Genomic DNA, 25343 nt, shown 5'->3' on the forward strand with positions numbered 1-25343 from the left:
GTGTGTCGGGCTGTGAGCTGAAAAGCTACAGCCGCCTGTATGCGTACAGCAACCGTGTGTGAAAAGTGGTCAATAAAGAGATGCTGAAAAGCGCATTCATGCAAACATCGTCGGGTCTGCCGTGGTATGTTTACAGTGGGACTTCTGCTCCCGAACCTCTGCGTACAGCGTCTGCAAATCGGAGCTGTACGAAGTCACTTTCATCTTTACACAGGACTGTAAGCTGTCATCTGTGAGGCGTGAGCGGTTTTAGTTTTTAACATGGTTCACGGTGGAGAATAGCTGCTGACATAATGTGAATCCGAAGATCCATAATTGGCCCACCTGGGGTTGAAAGTCTCGATAAATGCACGGCGTTTCGGCGGGTACACCGGCTTCTGCGAGTGTGACGCTTGTTTTGAGCGATGAAAAAATGAAAGAATATAATTGTATTTTTATATTTCAATATCACAATAATCTTCCAATTTAGAACAACAAGTTAAAAAAGAACTAACATAAATAAAATACACTTTAGCTAAATACTTCTAATTTATTTTCCCAAACCACGGGGAGCCGCATGTTGCCGACCCCTGCATTAAACTATTGAAAGTTCCGTTTAAAATTACAATATTTAATTAATTACACAGTACAGAGTACATCATAGGGGCTAACGAAAAACTCTGTTTCTGCTGTTTCATCAGCCTATACTGAACCAAAACACAAAGGCACATTTCTAATAGTATAAACTATTTAAAGACGCTAACAATACCACAGCAACCTTGTGATAAGAGGGCGTACCTGTTTCTGTTGGCTGCATGGAGCCATAGACTGTATATAAAAGATGGACATAGTGGTTCAAATAGTGATGTTGGTTTTTAAACACTATGTCATAAGTGTAAGCTATTTAAAGATGGCTGCTCCTTTTTTCTGCTGGAGATTTCTTCCTGTTAAAAGGGAGTTTTTCCTTCCCACTTTTGCCACCTCCTTGCTCTAAGGGGGTTGGAATTTTCTGTTATTATAAGGTCTTTACCTTACAATGGAAAGCTCCTTCAGGCAGCTGCTGTTGTGATTCTGCATTAAATAATAACAGTTTATCACATGCCTCTTCCTTTCCACATTGCACATAAGGTGTCTTTGGGCACTGGTGTCTTGATGCAAAGGCTGCCTATTCTCAGAAAAATAATGTTTTGCAGATATGCAAAGACCACATGAGAGTTATATCAGTTCATGTCATTTATACCTTTCTGTTTAGCATTTGGTTTCCCTTTTTCCAATTTATTTTATTTTCACTCACTTTCACCCACTACTTAGGTTTTGGCAATAAAAACTACTTGGTTAGGATTAGAAAGAAACTGCAGGAGTTAGATTCCCATGGCTCTTATGTCATAACCTGGTGAGGCATGCAGCTACCAAATGGCACCTTTTGAGGAATGAGGCATGCCAGAGGATTTCACAAAATTGTAATATTATAGAGACATAGACTTCTATCCAATTTGAATTACCCATTCAACCAGAGAAGTCCCTGCTCTGCATTAAAAAGACAGCAGGTTTAAAGTGCAAAAGACTTTCTGCCATAGACTGTGTATAAAAGATAGATATAGGCCCAGAAAAGTTTGAGAAATGAAGTGGCTCTTTCTAATAGCCAGCAGGGGGCTAAATCTGCAGTTTCAGAAATCTTCCTGGTTGTATGGAAGCTTTGTCTCTGTGACCGCAGTAAACCCTTTCGTAATGTGACAGTCCATTTTCCACAGGCAAAGACACTAAAGGCAAAAATGCTTAGTTTAAAGAACTTATTATGCTTTCAACATCTATGAGTCTGCTAGGATCTCCTCACGTTTGAGTGGCGTGAACTTCATCATCAGATGGCATGCACGCGGGTCAGTGCAAACATCCCAATGTCTGCTTGTTTTTTGTGGATAATTTACAACACAGTGTGCAAACTATGGACACTGAGTCTCCAGTTGTCTGTGTCCATGCCTATAAGAGACCATAATGAAGTTAACATCTTTAACCGCTACCCATCTTTTATATACAGTCTATAGCTTCTGAACTGGCTTCACTTTTCAGCCCAGAAAGCTGTATCTCTCATTTACTCATGTATAACTTGTGTATGCAAACATTTCCAAGCTTTACGTTTGTTTGCTTTTTAGTGCATAAGCGAGTCGAACCTGAAGTTGATCCGGCTGGCAAAATGCCAACGTTGCAAACTCTAAGCGCTCACCTGAGCTCTAAAAATGGGAATCTTCCTTTGCAGAGGTATGACAGCGCTGTGCCACCGTTAGCAGAAACAGAGCTGTTTCTGTCAGCCGCATGCAGTCATGAAGTTGTCATTATTGTGAAATGCGAGGGCAGCTCTCTACTTTATGCCCCCCACCCCCCTGCAGATACAGTGTGCTCATTATTTGGATCATGAGCTGCGGGAGGGTTCGGGCTCTTTAATCAATGAACAGAATGACACAGGGTATAAGTCACAGTGATCTTCAATAAAGCACACTACAGTAACCAGAAGATGAAGACATAAAGTCCATGTGGTGAAATGTACAGAATTACTGTGCAATAGCCTGGATGTAGATTAAAAGTAGCTGGCTGGACCTGGTGTGACGTTGAGAGAAAACAGGTGGATGGTCCAATGTAATGTGTGTGTTCCCCTTCTGTTTCATTTAGTTCCTATACTGCAATTACACGGATGAGACTCACTGCAAGGCTTTTTCCCTCCAGTGCTCTTTCTCTCTCCCTCTCTCAATCCAAGTCTGTGATTTCATGTATAATTACTTGCATAATTATAGTTCCCTCCGTTCTACTGTTTCAGGAGGTCTGTTTCTGTCTCTCTGGTATCGCTTGTCTTTCTCGAGCACTCACACATCCCGCGCACACAGACACAACAGTGCTTGCACCCTACTGATTCTCCCACCCTTTCCCTTTGCCTGGTGGTAAGACTTGTCTTGTCACTTTTCTTTGTTTAGTCGTCGTCTGAGGCAGGCCTGTTCTAATATTGGAAAGACAGCAGAGCAGATACAGTGTGCATGAAGAAGCTGGTGCTTTACTCCTGAGCTGCCATGCTTCCTCATTAATTATTCATCCAGACATCGCAAACTTAAAGAGCCTTAAGGTGTGTCACAGGGAATGAGGGGAAACAAAATGCTCTATAATTTTTTTTGTTCTTGCTTACAACTTAAAGCTTCCCGAACTGTGTGAGAAGACAAGAGGCGCACACGCGCACACACACATAAACACTGATCGTGGCATTGTAAACCAGCACCTTCTAATGTTTTTAACGTTTCCTACGGCTTGTGGATGATGCCAGTAGATACAATTAGTTTGATTGCTTAGCAACAGAACATCACTTTTGAGACAGGGTAAGATTCAGGTGGAGTATCGAGGTTACATGCTGTTTTTTTCCCCAAAGAATCTGTTTTTCCCAAAACTTCCATGCAAAGTAGCACGCGGTGTATCTTCAGTGCCGCTTTAATGTGTCAATCAGCAGAGTAACACACCACGCTGTGTCTCGGGTTAACTGACAATACGATTATATCAACACCACACATAATCCACACACACATACTCGCAGAGTCATTTACTGCTCGACAGGGTTCAAAATATAAGCTTTGTACCGCACTGCAGGTCTACTGTGTAACCAATCATGGCCTACTTTCAGGTATCTGGAGGATTTCCCCGCTTTATCTGGCCACATATGGCCTCATCCTATTTCAACTCATCTTTATGCTGCGATGTAAAGGAGGAAATTCAATTTCTTGTACTTGGAAGTGTTTCAGGATGAGTGCCAAGAGTTACGGGAAGATTGGCACAGTTTGGGAGCCAGGTTTGGCATTTCGATAAGCGGTGCATCAGTAATGTAATGATGCTTAATAACCTGCCACTCACAATTACAGCACAGACCCTAATGGTGGTCAGTTGTGTTCTTTGTCACTGTGCTCTTACCCCCTCTGCTGGAGAGACAAGAGACCGGGACCTGATGTACTCAGCGGTGGGGCAGGTCTCGAGAGTAAAAAGTACCTTCACATCTCCAAGGGAGGGTGATGTATTTGCCCTAGTTCACAAATGTCACACCTCACACTTTCACTCTCCAACTTGAGCTTTTCCTTCAGTCAGGTGAAGTTAGGGTGTGTGTGTGTGTGAGGGAGGGCAGGCACACTTGGGTCGGAGTTGCAGCACATCGGTGAGGCTTTAATTTGGTGTGCGAGGCGAGCCGCCGCGGACTCTCCCAGCAGAGACGGTGCTGTGTTTGTTTTGCGGGTGTGTAAATTAGCGGTAATTCGTTTGCTCAGTAATGACGTGGGAGAGCTAATTAGGGCAGTGTTGATGGGTGCATTAATTAGTCTCTAGTGTGTGATGCTAATGAGACCCTGATTTGGAGTGTGTATGTTTGTGTTCGCATGTGCATGAGTGTAAACCATGTTTCTGTAAAGGCCCACCAGTATAGGTCATGCCATGAGGAATGTAGTATGAGAGCATGAGGGAATGGGTAAATACTGCAAGAGAGTGCGTTGTGAGTCAACACTGGTACTTTGTGTGTGCGTGTGGTGGAGCAGCAGGGCTATATCTGTGTATGAGAACCTCTTTAATCCTGGTTACGCCATGATGTCGGCTATGCCTGACTGAATATTGATCCCTCCATTGAACCATTACAGGCCCCTGCTCACACACCACAGCGAGGAAACAGGGGCGTGCGTACAGCCGGTCAGTCACACTGCGGTGCTTTCAGTGCTGCAGCTGCATCCCAATCATAAATTCATACCAACCTATAAAAACGTCCAGGACACAAAACAGACAACACAGGGAGCCGTAATGGATGAAAGGCTGTTTTATAAGTGTGTTCAGTGACAGGTCCACTTCACAGATAAGAAGGATCCATCTGTGTGTGTGGTCACAGCAGGGCAGCTCTACTACTCTACACTGTGGGTTCTCTCAGTCAGGGAGTGACAAGGTGGCAGCGTGCTGAAAGAATTTATGGCATATTACTGATATGGCATTCATCATAGCAGCGGTGAAAGGCAAGCATATGCGTTTAGGGGGGTGGGGGGTGCACGGGGTGGCTTTAGAGCCTCACAAGTGATCTATTTTAATCATATTTATTCATGACTATCCCGTTATACATAATCCATTACTATTCCTGTTCAACTGTATCCTCTGCTGTTTCGCAGTGCCGCTCATTTCTTCGCCTCCTCCCCTTTCTCTTGTAAAACTGTGGAGAAAAAGAGAAATTTAAATCAGCACGAGGGGCCAGCAGATCATCCTGTTTAAAGTCATCTGTGGCTCTGAAACTTTCTCTGACAAATACAATAAGGTGATTTATATTTAGCACAGGAAAAGGAATTCTGCTTTCGCCTGAACAACAGCTCAGGCAAAAGGGGTTGAGGGGATGGAGATTTGTCATGGTGAGCTTTATTGAAGCCTGCCAGGGAGAGACTTGCCCTGACTTCAGGTCATGCTTTAGCTTTGAAACTACATTGTTGTGGGAAGTGAAAACTACATCGACATACCTCGAACCTCCAGAGTGCACTCCACCTCGTCTTCCCCGAGGTCATTGATGGCCCTGCAGGAGTATCTGCCCCCATCAAACAGGCTTGGCTTGCGGATATTCAGAGTCAACACTCCCTGGTTGTTTTGCATCAGAAACTTGGGGTCTTCACCGATGATCATTCTGTTCTTCATCCAAATGATCTTTGGCTAAGGCACAGTAGGATGTTGGAGGAGCAAGCAAAATTGGTGGGATGCAGGAAAGGAGAGGAGAAGGGTGTGTGAGTGTACGCGTGGGGGGGGGATAACACAGCGAGGGACGTCAGGAGGGTAGGAGAGAGCAGAGGGAGGAGGGTAGGAGGTGAAATTAGGTCAACGTTTCGCCTTGACAAATCTTTGCCGATTTTGTGTGATTAAAAAAAATACATGCGCTAAAAGATCTAGCTGCTCCACCTCTTGTTCTAGCTTCCTACATAAAAATACATTCCTGCAGCAAAGGCATCAAAATCCTTTCTGACTGTTCACACACTCACTGCTTGACACTCAAAACCTGTAAAAAAAACACAAAGCAGGAAATCTGTGGCAAACCCTTGCAGTGCAGCTATCACAGGCCAATCCAGGTAAAGTCCACACACGATGGTGCTGTAGTGTGTAGTATAGTCATTTGCAACAAACAGCTGGGGGTTACCTTTTGTGCATTCAGCACTGCTTTATTGACAGCCATGACTTTTTTTTTTTGTCTTAACACAACCACACTAGGACACATTGTACTCACTTTATTTCACATTTATTTTACTCGTCATGCATAAACTAGGAAGCACACTTCTCTATATTTTATCTTTAGGTTTTCTAGATATGTTTGAATCTGTGAGCCGCACACAAACTACCATCAAAATCCACATACTGATTGGTGTCTAAATACCTAACAGTCTAAATACCTTGTTGCTTGGTTTTACAGACCAATTTTTAAACCGATTTTTAAAAATTATTTTATATCTTAAAAATATAAAAAGACAAATAATTAAGAGCAGAAGGATAAATACCTTGGGTTGTAAATGAACTCCAATCAAATGCCCAAAAAACGACATCACTGACACACACCTGTAAAAAGTAAAGTTCAGATACCTTGGGGTTGCCACGAACGGCACAGGAGATGGCGGCACTGTATCCTGCAATGACACTTCTGTCCACCAGGGGAGCTGTGAATTTAGGACAGCTGCTCACGTCTATCTCTTTGTAGGGTGAAGTGTTGTAGAGCAAACCTGGACATGGGGTGAAGACGTTGAGACACACATACACTCACACTGCTTGATGCCAACACAGATATAATGAAACATAATCAAAGTCAACATATATGAAAATAAAGTACATATATCCATAAATAAATCAAAAGGCAGGGTAAAGAGGTAAGCTTCAAGTTTATGATTAAAGATTTCAACACGTCCTCCAGCAGACTGGAGCATAAAAGCTAACGCTGACTCCCCAAAGGTTTTTGTCCTGTGCTTTCCAGCTCTTTCTATGATGAATGTGAGACTGAAATAATACCGAATTTGCTTCCTTGTATCAATAATGGATATTCAACAAATTTACCCATTGATGGGTTAAGAGGAAATTCAAATAATTCTGAGAATTTTCTGAAGAATATGATGAAAAGACAGATGAAGGCCATGTAGCTGAAAAGGCTTACATAATGTAGTGGATGAAAGATGTTTTCATTTCGGTGGGGCATGCCTCAGTTTAAAAGACGCCAAGCTAGTTTGTACCACGCTGTAAAAGTCGATTCTGTCCAGGAAATGTGTAACACATAGACTGAAATGCATAATTATTAACCTTCAGTTGTCACTGTCCACTATTTTGGGAATGTTTTGTCTGTAATATCCACGCCGCATCCTCTCACACAAGCAACTGTTCTCAACTGGCTTTTGAGTTATCGAGGCAGGAAGCTGACTTTTTGTTTTATGCTCAGGTCAGGTGGGCACCGCGATCAACAACCCTCCAAATTTTATAGGCCAGACTGATGCTTGGAACACAAAAGAGATTGACTGGTGGGCTGCCAAGTCTTCTGGGAGAGTAAGCAAATGCAACAACACAAAAACAGTAGCAGCATTTGGCTGGTGGCAGGTGTTAATTTCCCAGCCTGGTTGCTTTCATAATATGCGGCCAATATTAAATGGTATTTAACACTCTGTCAAAGAATATTTCTGTTAAGCGTAATCAGTGTGAATTAATTTAGTTTTAAACCATGTTCAAGCAATTAATCACAGCCGATAATTAATTATAGAATAGAATAGAATAGAATTCAACTTTATTGTCATTGCACATGCACAGGTACAGGGCAACGAAATGCAGTTTGCATCCATCCAGAAGTGCTTTAGTGATATAGATATATTACAATATATATTAGCAATAATATAGATATGTGAGTATATTACAGAAATGGGTCTATTATGGTATGTTATAATGTACACGGTATGAAGTATGTTGTGAATATTCTATAACTATAAGTATGTACAGGCTGTAGTGAGTACAAGCTATGTATAGGTAGTTCTAATGTCGTTACTGTGTTCTACAGCGAAAATAATACAAAGCTGCGTTTTATTTAGTGTAGCTTCTGTTTTTCACTACTGTACCCTTTACAAACCACAATGCTCACTTTATCTTTCAATTGAATACAATGTGGTCTACCGCTCAGCATGCGTTAGATGTTGCTCAGCATCAAAAGCCATACTATCATGTTACAGAGAGCAGAGCTCTGCGGGGATTTCATTACCTGTTTTGGTAATGACAGCGGTGTTCTTGCTGATGCCAGGCTCATCGCTGAGGCCACAGATGTTTTCGCTGAACACTCGAAAGGAATACTCGTTCCCCATGACCAGGTCAGACACAGTGCAGCTGGGCCTGCGGTTGTGCTCATAGACCGTGAACCACTCCTGATGTATGAGAGAGAAGGAGAGGTTCAAAGAGGCTTATAGCTGAGGTGGAGCTCTATATGCTGAAGAATCTCCAGTGCCCAACATCTATGTTCTTCTAGGCCGCCTTCCTGTCGATTCATTCAACATAACGACCATGGTAGCGTACGACGGCTTTGCGTACGACGTACGACGTTGGGTTTTTTGCACATTCGCTGAGCATTGCACATTCTGACTTTGGAGTAAATTTTCTAGGAAGCCAGAGTGGGAATGCCGTGTGGAGATGACATGTTTTTCACTTGTGAAAAATCTTTCTCACTTGGAATAATGGACTTCAAAGCCTCAAAACACCTTCCCAGATTGATGGGCAGCAAATATTGTTTCTTTAACATGATAGCTGATGTCTTTGCATCTTGGCAATGTATCTACACACCTGAACGCTCCAGACTAGCTTTTACAGGAGTGCTCTCACTTATCAACTATCAGTTAATTAAATGCATTTGATTATATGCACTTGTCTTTCGCTTTCCCTTATATTTCCTGTTGACACAGTAAGGGTGTACTTACTTTTTTTGCACACTGCTTCTGCATTTTGACTTAGTTTTTATTAAATAAATAATGGCAGGGTGTAATATTTCATATGTAATTTTACCCAATTTTAACACCTTCCAAGGATCTTTATTATGTGCTGATTGACAAACTGATTGAAAAACTTAGAACTGACAGTTGATTTCTTTTTCACCATGACTGTAGTGTAAAGTGGGCTTTTAGAGGTTTACTGCTTTCAAGAAATTGTTCATAAAATTGTAGGGGGGAGAGTAACAACAATGAGCAGAAAATGCTATAATTTTATAAATAAATAAATAAATATATATATATATATATATATATATATATATATATATATATATATATATATATATATATATATATAAACATTAAATTGATGCTTTTTTTTTAACATGAAACTTGGGTTAGTTCAACATAGAAGCTGAAAAGTGAGCTCTGGAAGTGATCCATAGGTGCACAAGGAGGCGACCCTGATGGGCAAAATGGGACAAATCAGGTTCAGTTTTTGTTTCTGTAGTTACAGAAAGTTTAAGCTTGCATTTTTTGGGGGTTTTTTACATTCTGTTTCTTTTCTGATGATCAGACACAGTGTGATCGTTCCAAATTTATTCTGCAGCAGCTAATGTCAGCAAAAGATCCCAAAGCAGGACTGATCTTCATGGAGCGTGCCTGGCTGTTTAACATTTAGCAAACCACAATATAGAAAATGTCAGGCAAAAACAATTAAATCTAATCCCAGTGACATTAAAAACAAAACACAGAAGAATTTGGTTCAACTTGTACTTGGATGCATAATTTAAAAGACACTGTTGCTCCGGAGTTGCATGCCTCCAGCACTATTATTAGCGAATTACCTTGCTTGACAAACCCTCTCAGTACCACACTCAGAAAAATTATGGTTCTTAAATGGTTCTTCAGATGTCTTCATGGTTCTTTAAAAAACCATCATACGTCAAAGAACCTTTTTATTTTGTGGATGGTTCTTCAGCTATAACAAATGGTTCTTTAAAGAACAAAAGGTTCTTCATCTTTAGCAATCTAAGTTTGATGGTGTAAATGGCATAAATATTTATTCACTATAATGAGGCTGTGAATTATACTGTGTGTTTTCTTTGTGTGCATGTGTGTGCGAAGGGGGAGGGCGGGATACCTGGCAATTACCCTTTAAGAGAAGATGGTAGGAAACTGAATATTCAAATAAAAGTTAGAAATATTTGCAAACAGTAGACACAATACACACATTCAAATACTGTACTTTAGTTTTAAATTTTAATAAAGCATTACTATTTTATACTCCAAGGCATTACTTTTGAGATTATTATATATTTTTGAAAATATAGCATAATGATAATACTAGTTATTGTAAACTTTACAAACCACCCAGCAGTATGTAAAGTCAAATTATAAAATACAAGTAAATAACAATTGCAGAACAGAATGTCAGTGTAATGGACACAGACTTCGTTTTGACAAAGCACACTGCTTAGGTAAATGATCCGAGTAGTTGTTCATCACTGAGCAATTTGTTAATATGTGTTTCGAGCCAAATAAATGACAGGGAGAGAGAGAGTGACGTCAGAATACGTCATACTATAACCTCCCGGGAGCGGACGGAGGGGGTCAGTCGTTGAGATGCGCATGCGCAGACGGAGTGTGCGAGCGGCGGGCCTTGACCTTTCGGGGGAAAAAAAACTCATGGACGGTGACAGCGAAACGGATAACAGTCTTCAGTACCTGCTGGACTTTGAAGCTGTGGATTCTGGGATTGTTAGAAAAGGTAAAACATTTTCATTAAAACCTTATTACGGTTTTATTTTTGTTACTCGTCATTGTAGCTTGCTGTTAATGTTGTGCTAACAGTAGCGATTAGCTAGATACGTTAGCCGTTGAGGTCAGCGCAATTTAGTATCCAACTGTTTTCCTAACAAAACCACTGTTATAATTAAGTGAAGGTGCTCCCAGCTAATTTGAACCTTTGGCTTCTAAAATATGTGGTTCAATTGCGTGCTGCGTACATAACCCAATGTCAGCTAGACCGAAATTAAAATTTAATATATTATTAAAGTCACTAAAATGGCGCCTGAAGCCTGTTGTGATGTGAGCTCTGTGTCTGCTCTAGAAACTCTGAAATTCTGTAGATCTCAGCCGTACATTAAATACTCACATGAACCTCTACTTTGAATTCTGTATGAGCTGTATAAAATACAGCTATGCATAAGAGTTTTGAATGAATAATTAGATTAGATGACTCTTTATTGTCTAATCTAATTATATACAAATGAATAGAAATGTGACATGAGAAGGTGTGTCTTTGACTGTTCCTGCATAACTTAGTTTCGGACTAGTTGACAAGTTATGCTCCGGTCATTTGATGTTTCCAAGATAGATGTTCTTTTGTAATATAGTTAATTTTTTTGTATATCTCATTTATCCACCATCATACATTAAGCTAAGAAGAGGTCGTTATACTAACAAGAGGTATCAACGCTGGGCCAAAGTTCAGCACATGGTTAAAGTTTGTAATCCAGCCAGGGTGTAAATATCACTCAGCAGCCAGAGCTGAAGCAGGTAGCATCAACACATAAATCTACTCTACCCGGCTTAAATCACAAGAGCACCTCTAACCAAAAAGCTGTAGATTTTTCTTGTTTGCACAAATTAATCCAGATTCACATTAATTGTGTTCACAGCTCCAACAAAATGAGGAAGAGGAGGGGGAGAAACACAATTAGGTTGAATTACAATTGGATGGAAGGCGAGGACAAGGAGAAGGAAGCTTAGGATGAGGAGGAAGAGAAGCAGCAGGAGCATCTTTAGGGATCCCTATGATGTCATTGAGGTTTGTTTCATTAATATGGTCCTCTCACAAAGAAAGATGACTTGTTTTAGTTCACCTACTTCCTGTATTAAATAGTGATGTGCAAAACGTTGTGAAAAACCATGGAACAGGCACGTATAGGGCATCTGCAGGTAAATGAACATCAAATCTCTAAGACAGACTGAAATCTGTATATTTATCACCCTTATGATAAAACCCATGTCAGCCATTGGTTTATGGACTTTGTATTTTGAAGCCTCAACACTTTCTTTATTGCTGTTGCTATGTTGGGACCATATTAGGATGAGGGATCAGAATCTGGAGTCATGCACACTATTGTTTCATTTAGTGTGTATCCATAAGATTCGTACAGCAGATCCAAGTTGTGCCTTGAAAACAGGAAAGTCGTCTGCATAGAGGAGAACTGTAATAGCAGGCTTGTACAAAGTGAAGCTTTGTGCTCTCGTTTTACTTCTGTCACCCTGTTTTGATGCAGAATTCACTTGAAATCAGGCAAGAACTGGACTTATTTTTTATAATGTGTTCTTGTGAATTGATTGTGTATCGCATATGTTTGATTTGACTTTCTGCAAGACAACAGTCGTCCGCTGACCAAAAAAGTTTTCCAAATACCTCCACTTGATCTAGCCTGCATTTAGAAAAGAATAGCAAAAAAATCTGCACCTCCTGCTTCAGATGCAATTTGTGTTTCTGTGTTCAGAGGCAGCGGCGAGAGGGGAGATCTCGGCTCATCCAGCTGGAGAGCCTGACCAGGAGGAGTGGAACATTAACTCAGCTCTTCCAGGGCACCTGGGCAGACTCGGCTGTTGGCATCGGCGAGGGATGACGTGAACGCCAAACTGGAGTCCATCACAGGTCAACTGCAGGTATGCGAGTCAGACCTTCTGAGGAGGGTTTCACTTTTCTCTTCTTTATAATTGACTCTTTTCTCTCTCTTTCAGCTCCTTGTCTCAGAGTGGGAGGGATTTGAAGCACAAAGGGAGGAACTTGTCGTTTGTTTGGCTGATATGGATGTCCGCCTGAGTGAGGTTGACCAGCTGACAGGAAACGCCAGTGAAAAACTGAAACAACTGCAGGTGTGGGTTTGTTTTGATATGACATATACAGGGAGTGCAGAATTATTAGGCAAGTTGTATTTTTGAGGAATAATTTTATTATTGAACAACAACCATGTTCTCAATGAACCCAAAAAACTCATTAATATCAAAGCTGAATGTTTTTGGAAGTAGTTTTTAGTTTGTTTTTAGTTTTAGCTATTTTAGGGGGATATCTGTGTGTGCAGGTGACTATTACTGTGCATAATTATTAGGCAACTTAACAAAAAACAAATATATACCCATTTCAATTATTTATTTTTACCAGTGACACCAATATAACATCTCCACATTCACAAATATACATTTCTGACATTCAAAAACAAAACAAAAACAAATCAGCGACCAATATAGCCACCTTTCTTTGCAAGGACACTCAAAAGCCTGCCATCCATGGATTCTGTCAGTGTTTTGATCTGTTCACCATCAACATTGCGTGCAGCAGCAACCACAGCCTCCCAGACACTGTTCAGAGAGGTGTACTGTTTTCCCTCCTTGTAAATCTCACATTTGATGATGGACCACAGGTTCTCAATGGGGTTCAGATCAGGTGAACAAGGAGGCCATGTCATTAGTTTTTCTTCTTTTATACCCTTTCTTGCCAGCCACGCTGTGGAGTACTTGGACGCGTGTGATGGAGCATTGTCCTGCATGAAAATCATGTTTTTCTTGAAGGATGCAGACTTCTTCCCGTACCACTGCTTGAAGAAGGTGTCTTCCAGAAACTGGCAGTAGGACTGGGAGTTGAGCTTGACTCCATCCTCAACCCGAAAAGGCCCCACAAGCTCCTCTTTGATGATACCAGCCCAAACCAGTACTCCACCTCCACCTTGCTGGCGTCTGAGTCGGACTGGAGCTCTCTGCCCTTTACCAATCCAGCCACGGGCCCATCCATCTGGCCCATCAAGACTCACTCTCATTTCATCAGTCCATAAAACTTTAGAAAAACCAGTCTTGAGATATTTCTTGGCCCAGTCTTGATGTTTCAGCTTGTGTGTCTTGTTCAGTGGTGGTCGTCTTTCAGCCTTTCTTACCTTGGCCATGTCTCTGAGTATTGCACACCTTGTGCTTTTGGGCACTCCAGTGATGTTGCAGCTCTGAAATATGGCCAAACTGGTGGCAAGTGGCATCTTGGCAGCTGCACGCTTGACTTTTCTCAGTTCATGGGCAGTTATTTGGCGCCTTGGTTTTTCCACACGCTTCTTACGACCCTGTTGACTATTTTGAATGAAACTCTTGATTGTTCGATGATCACGCTTCAGAAGCTTTGCAATTTTGAGACTGCTGCATCCCTCTGCAAGATATCTCACTATTTTTGACTTTTCTGAGCCTGTCAAGTCCTTCTTTTGACCCATTTTACCAAAGGAAAGGACGTTGCCTAATAATTATGCACACCTGATATAGGGTGTTGATGTCATTAGACCACACCCCTTCTCATTACAGAGATGCACATGACCTAATATGCTTAATTGGTAGTTGGCTTTCGAGCCTATACAGCTTGGAGTAAGACAACATGTATGAAGAGGATGATGTGGACTAAATACTCATTTGCCTAATAATTCTGCACTCCCTGTATTTGATATGAAACATACGTCAGAGACATTATCCTAAACTGGACTAACAAAGGACCATGAGTACAACATGAAACGTACATTACATAGCGTAATGCTAAAGTTCATTGATCATTTTAATCATAAACTTGTTGAAATATTGTTACTGAACAAGCAAACATCTGCTGATGAAAATGTGTTGATTTATTGGTCTGTTATGAAGCTATTGCTATTTCTAATGTGTTTTATCACTTTCTGATGTTTTATTAATTAAACAATACATGTATTGTTGTGTTATCTGTAGCTATAGTATTTATATATATTTATTTATAGTATAGCAAATATATTTAATTATTACTGTTTAAAACACTAATATGTGACATGTATTAGTAGTGATGTTGTGCTGAGGATTAAAATGCCTTTTTGTCTTTTGGTATACTACAAAATGACAATAAACCATTAATATATGTCTATGCTGTGCTCGTATTTATTTTACCCTACTCAAATTCAATTTATGATGCATTTTATTTTGAAAGATTTAAAATGGTTCTTTAAAGAACCACTCAAAAAAGGTTCTTTAAAATGGTTCTTTTAAAGAACCATTTGAAGGACCTTTTTAAAAATGGTTCTTTAAAGAACCATTTTTAAAAGGGTTCTTTGAAAAACCATTAAAGGTGCCCCAAAGAACCATTTCTTGATGGTTCTGTGGGGCACCTTTAAAGGTTCTTCAATGAACCACTGAAAGAAATGGTTCTTCAAAGAACCATTGTTTGAAAGGTTCTTTGTGGCACCAAAAAAGGTTCTTCTATGGCATCAGTCTAAAGAACCACTTTTGGTTCCAGTTGGCACCTTTATTTTTCTGAGTGCACCTGTACACTCTGTCATGCATACCTTAGTCTTCTTGTCAGCTTTCTGAATGGTGTAGCCAATAATCTCACAGTTGCCGTCATCTTTAGGCGGCTTCCACTCCAGCGCAGCATTGAAGCCCCAGATATCTGTGACATGCACGGCGATGGGAGGACCAGGCTTTTCTGGTGGGATTGTGAGAAGTGGCAGAGTCGAGATACAGGTGGAGGATTTTGTGTGAAACTATGAACAAGACAGGTTCATTAAACTGCACAGCTCAAGGGTGGTGAAAAAATGTTCCACACATGCATAGCTGGCTGAGATAACTCTCTTCTTTGCCTAGACATAGATGTTGGCAAGGCTTTTAGAGGCTGAGAGAGGGAGAAATGTACAAACAGATATGGAGCAGGGAAGTCCCAGTGAGACAAAGAAATCAACACTTGCAGCCGTAGAGATTTGACAGATTAGACAGATTAGAAAGATTGACAGATTAGCAGAGCAAAAGACAATAGGATCAAGGGAAGGCGGTGATAGCTGCATACATTACTAGAAAAACTGTTGGCATAGACGTAACAAAGAAGAAGTATGCCTCGATAACAAAGCAGAGAAATGCAGTGTATTTATCACTGATCCTTCTCTGTGGCCTTCACCAAACACAGTGCAGTAAAGAAAACAGTGCAACATAGTAGTGTGTGTCTCATTAATCTTGCTGTGAACACTCTTTTCTTTTGGAGTACAGTACAAACTGTGAGCACTGCTTCTGATTTTCCCCTTTAATCCCTCCTGTACTGTCTCCTGCTAAACGAGTACAGTGACAGATCAACTGAGGAGGGAGGGGATCAGAGCCTCTCATTATTAGCTCAACCTTCTCAGCAGAGGAAGTGACAGAATAGCCCTCAAAATCCAAACCTAATCCAAGTCTATAAGCAAATAATCTCAGCAGAGCCCCACCAAATAATCCACCCAGAACCCTGACCCGCGGAGACGAGCAGTAAGCTGGTGAATGAGCTGGCGGCCACAGAGGCAGGAGCCAGGATTATAACAGAGTGAGAGAGAGGACTGAGCACTTTGATGATTTGCTACTTTGAGTCACAGATCCTTCAGAGTATGAAATAAGGAATTATCATCAAATTTGACAAAAAAAGACTCTTGACATGTCACAGATTCAAGCTCGAAGATTCATCCCATTTCAAAAAGGTTATTAATCATGCACTTTGTGAATTACGTGCTATGTTCTAATCTTAATGAGAGAACATGAGGTGCGAGTTTACATTCTTTAGGTGAAGCTTAGAAGGTGTTGCCATGGTGAAGGGACTGACCTACAACCTGGATGTGTATGTCAGCGCTGTCTGACATGTTTTCAATCTGAACAGACAGTGTGTACTTTCCAGAGTGGACCCTCTCGGCAGAGCGAATAAAGAGGATGGTGTCAACTTCACTGGTACGAGTTCCCACTGTGCGGTCCTCCATGGGAACACCATCTTTATACCAGGTCACAACAGGACGAGGCTTTCCCTGTAATTAAAGGAAAGGAAAGGAAATGATTCCAAATATTTCAAGGAATACAGTCTTTCCAAAAATCGGGCACAACCCTTATAGCAAAAGAAGATCATAATTTCCATCATGTCAGACAGTATGTCTCTATTGTCCCATGAGACCATTCTGCCCCGCTAAGCATTTATTTTAAAATACTGAGGCAGCAAAAGAAGCAGGAAGACTTCAGCACAGAACAGAGGAATCATCACTGTCAACAAACCTGATGTTACCCACATAGCAAAATTGGTATGGCCCAGATCTGGCCCACACAATGTGCTTACACATGGCCCATATACCGCAAAGAATGACGGCCCTTTGGTGGCCTAGATCAGGTTTGCCAGATGTGGCCCACGCATGGCCAGCAATGTGTCCACAAGTGGCCTTTTGCTGGCCCTGTGCTGGCCCAGAACAGTTTCAGCTCTGGCCCCAGATGTCAGCCTAATGTGTACCTTAATCAAGCCATGTAATAACAATGTGCATAATAGTGCAAAGTAACATGACAAAACTCTGTTCAGACAGTGAATGGACTGATTCTTATATAGCACTTGTCTACTCTGTCAGATTACTCAAACACACCACACTCACTTTCTCTAAACTGAGTGCTTCCGAACTACATTTATACATATTCACACTTGACATACAGACTGGAAGAGGCAGGGATCGAACCACTAACCTTGTGATCAATAGGTGAACTGCTTCACCTCCCAAACCAAACCACAATTGAGCCAGATATGGCATGCCATCACATAGTGCCATCTATGCCAGGCCTGGCCCATATCTTGATGTCATATGTTTTACCATGCCAGAAGTCAGCCAGCAGTACCGGCTTGATACCAGATCCGGGCCAGACCTGCTTGCTATGTGGGTAGCTGGGGTAGAGGTGGGTTACAAAGCAGCTTGCAGATACAGAGATACACAGCCTGCCCAAAGATAGAGATATGCCACTGAAGTAAATCTGAATAAAGATTTGTTGGCAAAGAATCGCAACAATATCAGATGGACTGCAGAGTGAAGGCAAAAGGGCCAACAAGTGCTCAGCATCTCTGTAATATAAATATTCTGATCCTGATTTGAACCTGCTCTTTGCTCCTGCCGTACATCTGATATCTCATCCCAAACCATCTCGACTGGGTTTAGGTGACCAAGGAGTCCAGGCCATCTGGCGCAGCACTCCATCACTCTCCTTCTTGGTCAAATAGCCCTTACACAGCCTGGAGGTGTGTTTGGAGTCATAGTTCTGCTGAAAAATAAATGATGGTCCAACGAAACGCAAACCGGATGGGATGGCATGTCGCTGCAGGATGCTGTGGTAACCACGCTGGTTCAGTGTGGCTTCAATTTTGAATAATTCCCCAACCATGTCACCAGCAAAGCACCCCCACACCATCACACCTCCTCCCAGCACAGATTTCCACTGGTCTAATGGCAATTCCTTGTGTTTCTTGGTCCAAACAAATCTCTTTGGGTTGTTGCTTTTCCTTAGTAGTGTTTCTTAGCAGCTATTTGACCATAAAGGCCTGATTCACAGTCTCCACTGAACAGTTGACGTAGAGATGTGTCTGCTACTGGAACTCTGTGTAGCATTTATCTGGTCTGTAAACTGAGGTGCTGTTAACTTGCGATTTCTGAGGCTGATGACTCGGATGAATTTATCCTCAGCAGCAGAGGTGACTTTTGGTCTTCCTTTCTTGGGGTTGTCCTCATGTACGCCAGTTTCGTCGTAGCTCCTGATGGTTTCTGTGACTGCACTTGGGGACACATTCAGAGTCAAATTTCCCAGACAGACTGACCTTCAGTTCTTAAAGTAACGATGGACTGTCATTTCTCTTTACTTAGCTGATTGGTTCTTGCCATAATATAAATTCTAGCACTTGTCAAATAGAGCTGTCAGCTGTGTACCAACCTGACTTATGCACAACACAACTGATGATCTCAACCCCATTAAGAAAACAACAAATTCCACAAATAAACCCTGACAAAGCCCATCTGTGAAGTGAAAACCATTTCAGGTGACTGCATCATGAAGGTCACTGAGAGAAGGCCAAGGGTTTGCAGCGCTGTCAACAAAGCAAAGGGGGGCTACTTTCAGGAATCGAAAATATAAAACATATTTAGAGTTATTTATCAATTTTTTCTTTGGTGCATAATTCCATATATCTTGCTTCATACATTTGATGTTTTCTTTTTATACCTACAATGTAAAAAATAGTAAAAGAAAAAAAAACATTAAATGAGAAGGTGTCCAAGCGTTTGACTGGCAGCGTATCAGAATAACTAACTCAGTAGCTGAGTCTTCAGCTGATATGCCATTATTTCATCTGACCTCGATCTGGGGGCCCACCTAAACTAATGCTTTGGTTAATCTGTTGAAAATGAAACAACTGACTTGATTACTCACTAATAATGTCCTTACTAGTAAATTGATCTTTTGATTAACAATAAATTGATCTTATAGAATATTTTTAAAAAAAATTTAAACTTTTGCACATAAAATATTTTATTAAACATGTCACCGATAACTTTAGTTATGGCCTGATATTACATCAGTGTAAAAACAGCCGCGGGAACACACTCAGTCCAGCTCGTGGATGAGATGACAGAACAGTCGGTGCTCTTTTTTCCCAGGAGAACACTATGTAGCCATGTTCTCTGTCTCAGAGAAGGCTTTTCATCTGCTTCTTCAAAAGGAGACCGAGCTATGGCTCGCTTTCTTCTTGTCTATTTTTATTTAGAACAATGGTTTACCCTTTACAGCTTATGGTTAGATTCTTTTTTACCACTGCCATAATTTGCAAGTTGCTGTCAAAAGCTGTAACGCTCCCTGTGCCTTTAGAACTCTTGTTCCCCTGTTACTACCAACATTAGCACATTAGATTCCAGAAGAGGACGATATGTTTTCAAGTAGCAGCCATGGGGAAATAAGGGCTTGGCTGTTTTTTCTTCAAATTACCACTCAAGGATTCACTTAAAATATCTACAATGTGCAGTGGGATTGAGCTTGGGTAGGCTTTGATACAAATGTTACCCCATTTTTAGATTTTTAGATGCCCCGGTGCATGATATAGCCATTTGTTAAAGATAACTAAAAATAGCAAGTTTAAAGTTAAGGTAATGTGGTATTTACAGATGGCCCCAAACACCAGAAATGTGAACCAATAACTTTTGGCTGGGGATTGCTTGACTAGCTAATCATGTTTTTCTGCCATCTTTAGGTGAAACTGCATTTTCTAGTGGAAATAAATTTAGAATAGCAATTAGTAAAGATTTGAATGTATGTCTTTTTAAATCATTTTCAACAGTTAGTCATTATGTTTTCTGTCCAACCTCACGGTTTTGCTCACAGCTCATATTTCAAAGCTCATGACTGATTTTGACTCCTTCTGTATTTTTAGATTCTATAAATATTCCATAGGCAGTCGAGTGGAGGTATGTGTGATGTGAAAGCCTGATTTACAATGGGTGCAAAACATTTCTTTAATCTACTCTCTGACCACTTTACCAAAGCTAGATAAAAAATATTTTTAGGTGTCATGTGGATATTCTGCCTTTACTCTCCTTTAATTAAATATTAGACATGGGGTACTGACACTTTGTTCAAAGTTAAAGTGTATAAAATATCACCACTAGGCTTCAGTAGAGTTTTTACCCCTCAAAAAATGTTAGTGTTTGAGGGGTAAAAACAGTAAGCTGTTTACCTCAGCTGTCTATGTGTGTCCGTGTCTATTTATTCTGGAGGCTTTAAAACTCCTCCAGAAGTGAAGCTCACTTCTGTGTGATGACAGCGATACTGGGGAGAGTTGTTGAGGAAATCCTGAACTTTTCTTTTGGTAAGTGCTGCTGTTTTTTGCCACTGTTAGCTACTGTTAGTGTGTTAGTAAAAATTTCTTTAAAGTGGATCTACAATTGCTGGACTTAGTGGGGACTAAGACTGATTATAAGAGGGAAAGTGAATTCTAGAACACTTGCATGATGTTAGCTTATTTTAACAAACTGTTGTTGTTGATTAGACAGGTCATTATCAGCCGTTCGGAAACAGGAGGGTCACATTTAATGACAATAAGTAATTGCAAACATATTTGGAATAAATAAGATGGTTTTGCACAAACCCTGACTTCAGTTTGGGAGATGAGGTTTGAGGTAAAGAGAAAAAGCATGATATTTTAACCAGATGCTGATTGTGTTGTCTCTTTCCTTCACGTTTTGCATCTTTGGTGATGAGAACCCCGTCTTATGTGATAAAACATACTGTAGGTACGATCCTTCATATCTTGAGTCTGGCGTGAATAAAAGTTGCCATGACAGCAAAAGAACACCTATGAGTTCTCTTCTCCACCGCCTTTGATGTACCACATATGCAGCTGGTCTCAAGCCACACATATAAAACACAATTAAGCAGAACAGCAGTGTCCATCTCGGGTGCTATAGTCAAGATGGCAGGGCAACGTGATAGCTTTCACAAAGCAGTGCCTGCTCCTATGTATTTTTAATGGATTATTTAAGTTTATTATATACAAGTTTATTAGATTGCATCAATTTATTGAAAGGCATAATCATACATCACATTAATTAATGTATATTTATGAGTACAATATCCTGTTTTTCTATTAAATGAACTCAAAAAATACCTCAAAACCAGAATTTTAGCCTTGAGACATAAGAGCTGTATTTTGGCTATTATTCCTTTAACATAATCTCATTCTCCTCAACCCTCACTGTCTACTCATATATCCCCGCACTTACTCTGATTCAAAACCAAAAATCAATCATTAAACTTTATGAGAAAACAAGCCGTATTTGCTTTCACTCCATATTTTTTCATGGTCATCTGTCCCTCACCTTTGGGGACTCTGAGCACATGCCAAATGTAGGACTCCAATAAGCAGGCAGAAGGTAGCAAAAGCAAACCTTTTATTTATATTTATGTATTTAACAAAGAAATCCAAAAGCACAGCAAATTGCAACATAAAACTTAAACGAATCCATAAACTTTAAGGGAAAGAACAAAGAGCGCACAAGGGAAGATAAACAAAGACTGAGGCGAAGGACACGACTACTTCTACACAAGAGGGGAAAGTGGAAACAGGAGGGTAACAAGACACAACTGAACCAAATCTATACAATGAGACAGAAGGTTCTTAGTAAAACTAAATGTAAAACCAAAGAGACAAAAAAATTCCAAATGAGTAACAATAATTGCAACAAAGAAAACACAGAGACATGAGTGAAGGTAACAGATGGGAGAAGACGCAGAATGAGACAGAGGAAGCACTGAGGGGACCATAAAAACAAACTAGAACTAGAATCAAAACCTAAATAATAAACAGAAATAAAAACATACAAAAAAATTCATATTTCCAAAAACTCAAAATGCTGGAACCACCCAGAGAACCCACTCCACATTTAGAGAACCACTGTTCTAACATTTGTATATTTCTTAATATTTGCTAGGATTGTTTACATCTCATTTCTGTTTTTTGTTTGTTTTTGTATTTTGAAGAGGAAATATGTGCCGTTTGCATGAGGAGTGAGACTGGTGTTCTGTTTACAGTTGTTTACTGCCTGTGACTGCACCTTGCTCATTTGCATTTTATGCAGTTAAACAATAAACAAACAAACAAAAACCACATAAGAGCACCTTGTATTGTCCACTCTTTTTTTCCCGATATTGCAAATGAAGTGTAAAAGCTAAAACTCTAAAACCAGACTCACCTGGAAGGGGATGACCAAGTTCACCTTCTCGCCCACTTGTGTGATGAATTTGGTTCTCAGACGCCGAGGCAGGCGTATCTTTGGATTTTCTGGTTGGTGGACACAGAGAAGCAAAAGTTAACTTTGTGAAAGAGTGGGTGATGTGGGGGTGTATAGATATGTAAAATGTAAAACATGTAGAGCTTTTAGGTTTTCTGTATGTTCCTTTGCGTGGTTACAGTAGAAATGAATGACTCTTATTGGTTAAAAATCTCCGATATTTGCAGTAAATTTATAGTAGCTAAATTATTTTTTTCCCCTCTGATTTATCCTAAATGGTTGCTGAACATGATGTCTATCCCTGAATACACTAAATATTTCTAGTGCTGTTAAACAAATGTGTTCATTAAATGCTGTGTTTGATTAAAGCTTGTTTCTGACCCACAATCTCTCGGATAGTGACGGCTTGGGAGAGAACGGCAGGAGGACTGTGGCCGGCAATGTTGACTGCGATCACTCTGAATAGCATTTTCTCCCCCACTGGGAGTCCCTTCACCCTGTAATGGATATTTCCCACCGGTTCCTCATTAACCCGCACCCACTGGTCACCTAAAAGCAATAGTAGGAATAGTGAAGAAACAGATCAGAAAACCAGGATTAGTGTGTAACTTTGAGATTAATGCTGAGAAATTAATCACGTATAAATATTGCTTACCAGTGAACAGGCAGATATACAAATAACACTAAAACACACACACAGGCACATTGGCAAATACGTCTTCACTCAAACTTTTTTCTTATACCTACTAATCTTAAAAACTCACATACAGTTTGTAAATAGCTGAATGATGATTGCTATTACAGTAGGCAGAAAGTTGGACAGTTTTCTATAGCGCACATTAATCCAGCCTCAGGTGGCCTTTTCTCAGGGGGTCACAAGCTAGTGTACTCCTACAGCCTGGATAAATGAGAAGGTTGCATTAGGAAGGGCATCTGGTGCAAAATCTGAGCCAAATCAAACATGCGGATGTGTGTGCTGTGGCAATGCTTTGGGAAATAAGGGAGCATCTATAAGTACCTCTCACATTACACCAAACACATGATTTCTTTTGCCTTTGGTCATGTTTTTTTGTTTGTTTGTTTTAAGAAGGATTTGTCATATCACTCATTTATTACTTTAACCGAAGGAATAATCATGACCATTACAGTTCCTATAATAAATAACTTTTAGGCAGAGAGGTTTAGCAAATGATCAATCGTTCTCTTTGTATGAATAATTTTTGGGTTGCCAGGATTTGAAGAATCTCATTTGCACGACTGATTTCTAATGTGTCTAAATTCCAGTGTTCAGTGTTACTGTAATCACATTACATTTTTCAGTAATGCAGTGCGAACTGAAGAAGCTTCTAAGATGAGAGGTGAAACGTCTTCAAGCAACTTAAAGAAGTCCCAACGCTTTTCTTTCCAAGCTCCTTAGACTTCTTCCTACACTTGTGCTGCGTTCAGCTGATTTTTTTTCGTGCATGACAACAGAAAAATGCTGGAGCGGTTTAGAGCTTTTGAGGAGCAGTGATATGGATTTTTTTTTTCCATCGGAAAGAAATTCCAGGACATAAACAACTATATTATACTCCAAAACTTTGGCTCTTTGCAGGCATCTACTCAAACAGCATGCTAACATAAAGCTAGCCAAGAGTGACGATAAAGCTCAGCAGACAGGTAACAAAAGCAGCAAGTAGTCAGGCTTGTAGCCTCCATTTCTCTCTGTTTGTGTTTCTACAGCAAAATCCCAGTGCCATGTAGTACATTATGAGTTGACTTGTAAAGGAAATGAATTTCAACGGGGTAATGTTGTGTTAAATCCAACATGTTAAACTTTTCAGTTTCAGGAAATAACATTTCTAATGTTTGACTGTGATCATCCCACTATCTTCTGCCTGTCATGCCTCTGGCTATACATAATTCATGTATATACACAAAACACAACAGATGCAAATATCACTGTTAGCATTTATATTGTAATGATTATCTAACCTGCTTAAAATTGTTTAGTGGCCCCTTCCTTTCTGCTGCATACCCAAGATGGCAACCACTGAGCGTGACAAGTGTTTCACACGTGTAGAGCATTTCATGCAGCCTTGATTGAGAGCCGGAAAACAATCATACACTCAGAATAGCAGGTGTAAGTATGAATTCCTCTTGCTAGCTAACTCAAAGGTGCATAAATATATATTAGCCCACAATTTACTGTTAATATCCCCAATTTGTAAAGTTCTGACATTTATCTAATGTCGTTAGTTATAGCTTACAAATCCAAAATAAATCCTTAGTATAAAGTGATATCCATTTTGGTTATTCTTACTTCCTTCTTTGCAGTATTCAATGATGTAGCCATCGATGCCACCTGCTCCGATTTTCTCTGGAGGACGCCACTTGAGTGCACAGGTAGAATCTGTCACATCATCTACTGTGAGACGAGTGGGCTCACTGGTGGGGGCTGAGAGAGACAAGAGCTAATTAATACGTTAATACGGGGTATAATGGGATGGGAAGGTAGGTTAAGCTGCTTCAAAATGAGCATTGTGTGAAAAGCCTCTGTTAATTAACCATTCTGACAAATGGCAACGCACCAATGGGCATGAAGGGCTTTGAGCTTGCACTGGGCTGAGAGATGCCAATGTCGTTGACTGCAAACACCCTCATCTCGTAGAGTACACCTTCAATCATCTTCTTAGCCTCGTATGTGGTGGACTCGTAAACATCAAAGTTGAGCTTCGTCCATCTGGGCGAGCCTATCTTCTTCCTCTCCATCAGGTACCCTCGAGGAAGCAGGATCAACATACGGTGAAGTCGT

At 40.4% G+C, this 25343-nt stretch overlaps 1 protein-coding gene across 1 annotated transcript in view; it reads right to left on the reverse strand.

Moving 5' to 3' along the window:
* Positions 1-5090: 5090 nt before the first annotated feature.
* mybpc2a (myosin binding protein Ca) overlaps positions 5091-25343 on the reverse strand; it is a 51145-nt gene continuing 30892 nt past the window's right edge. Inside the window, exons 16-25 of the mRNA XM_085351837.1 lie at positions 25120-25308; positions 24852-24986; positions 22931-23098; positions 22511-22599; positions 16585-16780; positions 15311-15450; positions 8228-8387; positions 6583-6719; positions 5481-5667; positions 5091-5182 (exon numbers count right to left, since the gene is read on the reverse strand). Of these exons, the coding sequence (XP_085207963.1) occupies positions 5148-5182; positions 5481-5667; positions 6583-6719; positions 8228-8387; positions 15311-15450; positions 16585-16780; positions 22511-22599; positions 22931-23098; positions 24852-24986; positions 25120-25308 (1436 nt within the window). The 3' untranslated portion in view covers positions 5091-5147. The remainder of the gene's footprint in view (positions 5183-5480; positions 5668-6582; positions 6720-8227; positions 8388-15310; positions 15451-16584; positions 16781-22510; positions 22600-22930; positions 23099-24851; positions 24987-25119; positions 25309-25343) is intronic.

The sequence above is a fragment of the Diplotaxodon limnothrissa genome, linkage group LG4, assembly GCF_057381915.1.
Source record: "Diplotaxodon limnothrissa isolate DT_005_m linkage group LG4, D_limnothrissa_male_GT1.1, whole genome shotgun sequence".
NCBI classification, from domain to species: domain Eukaryota; kingdom Metazoa; phylum Chordata; class Actinopteri; order Cichliformes; family Cichlidae; genus Diplotaxodon; species Diplotaxodon limnothrissa.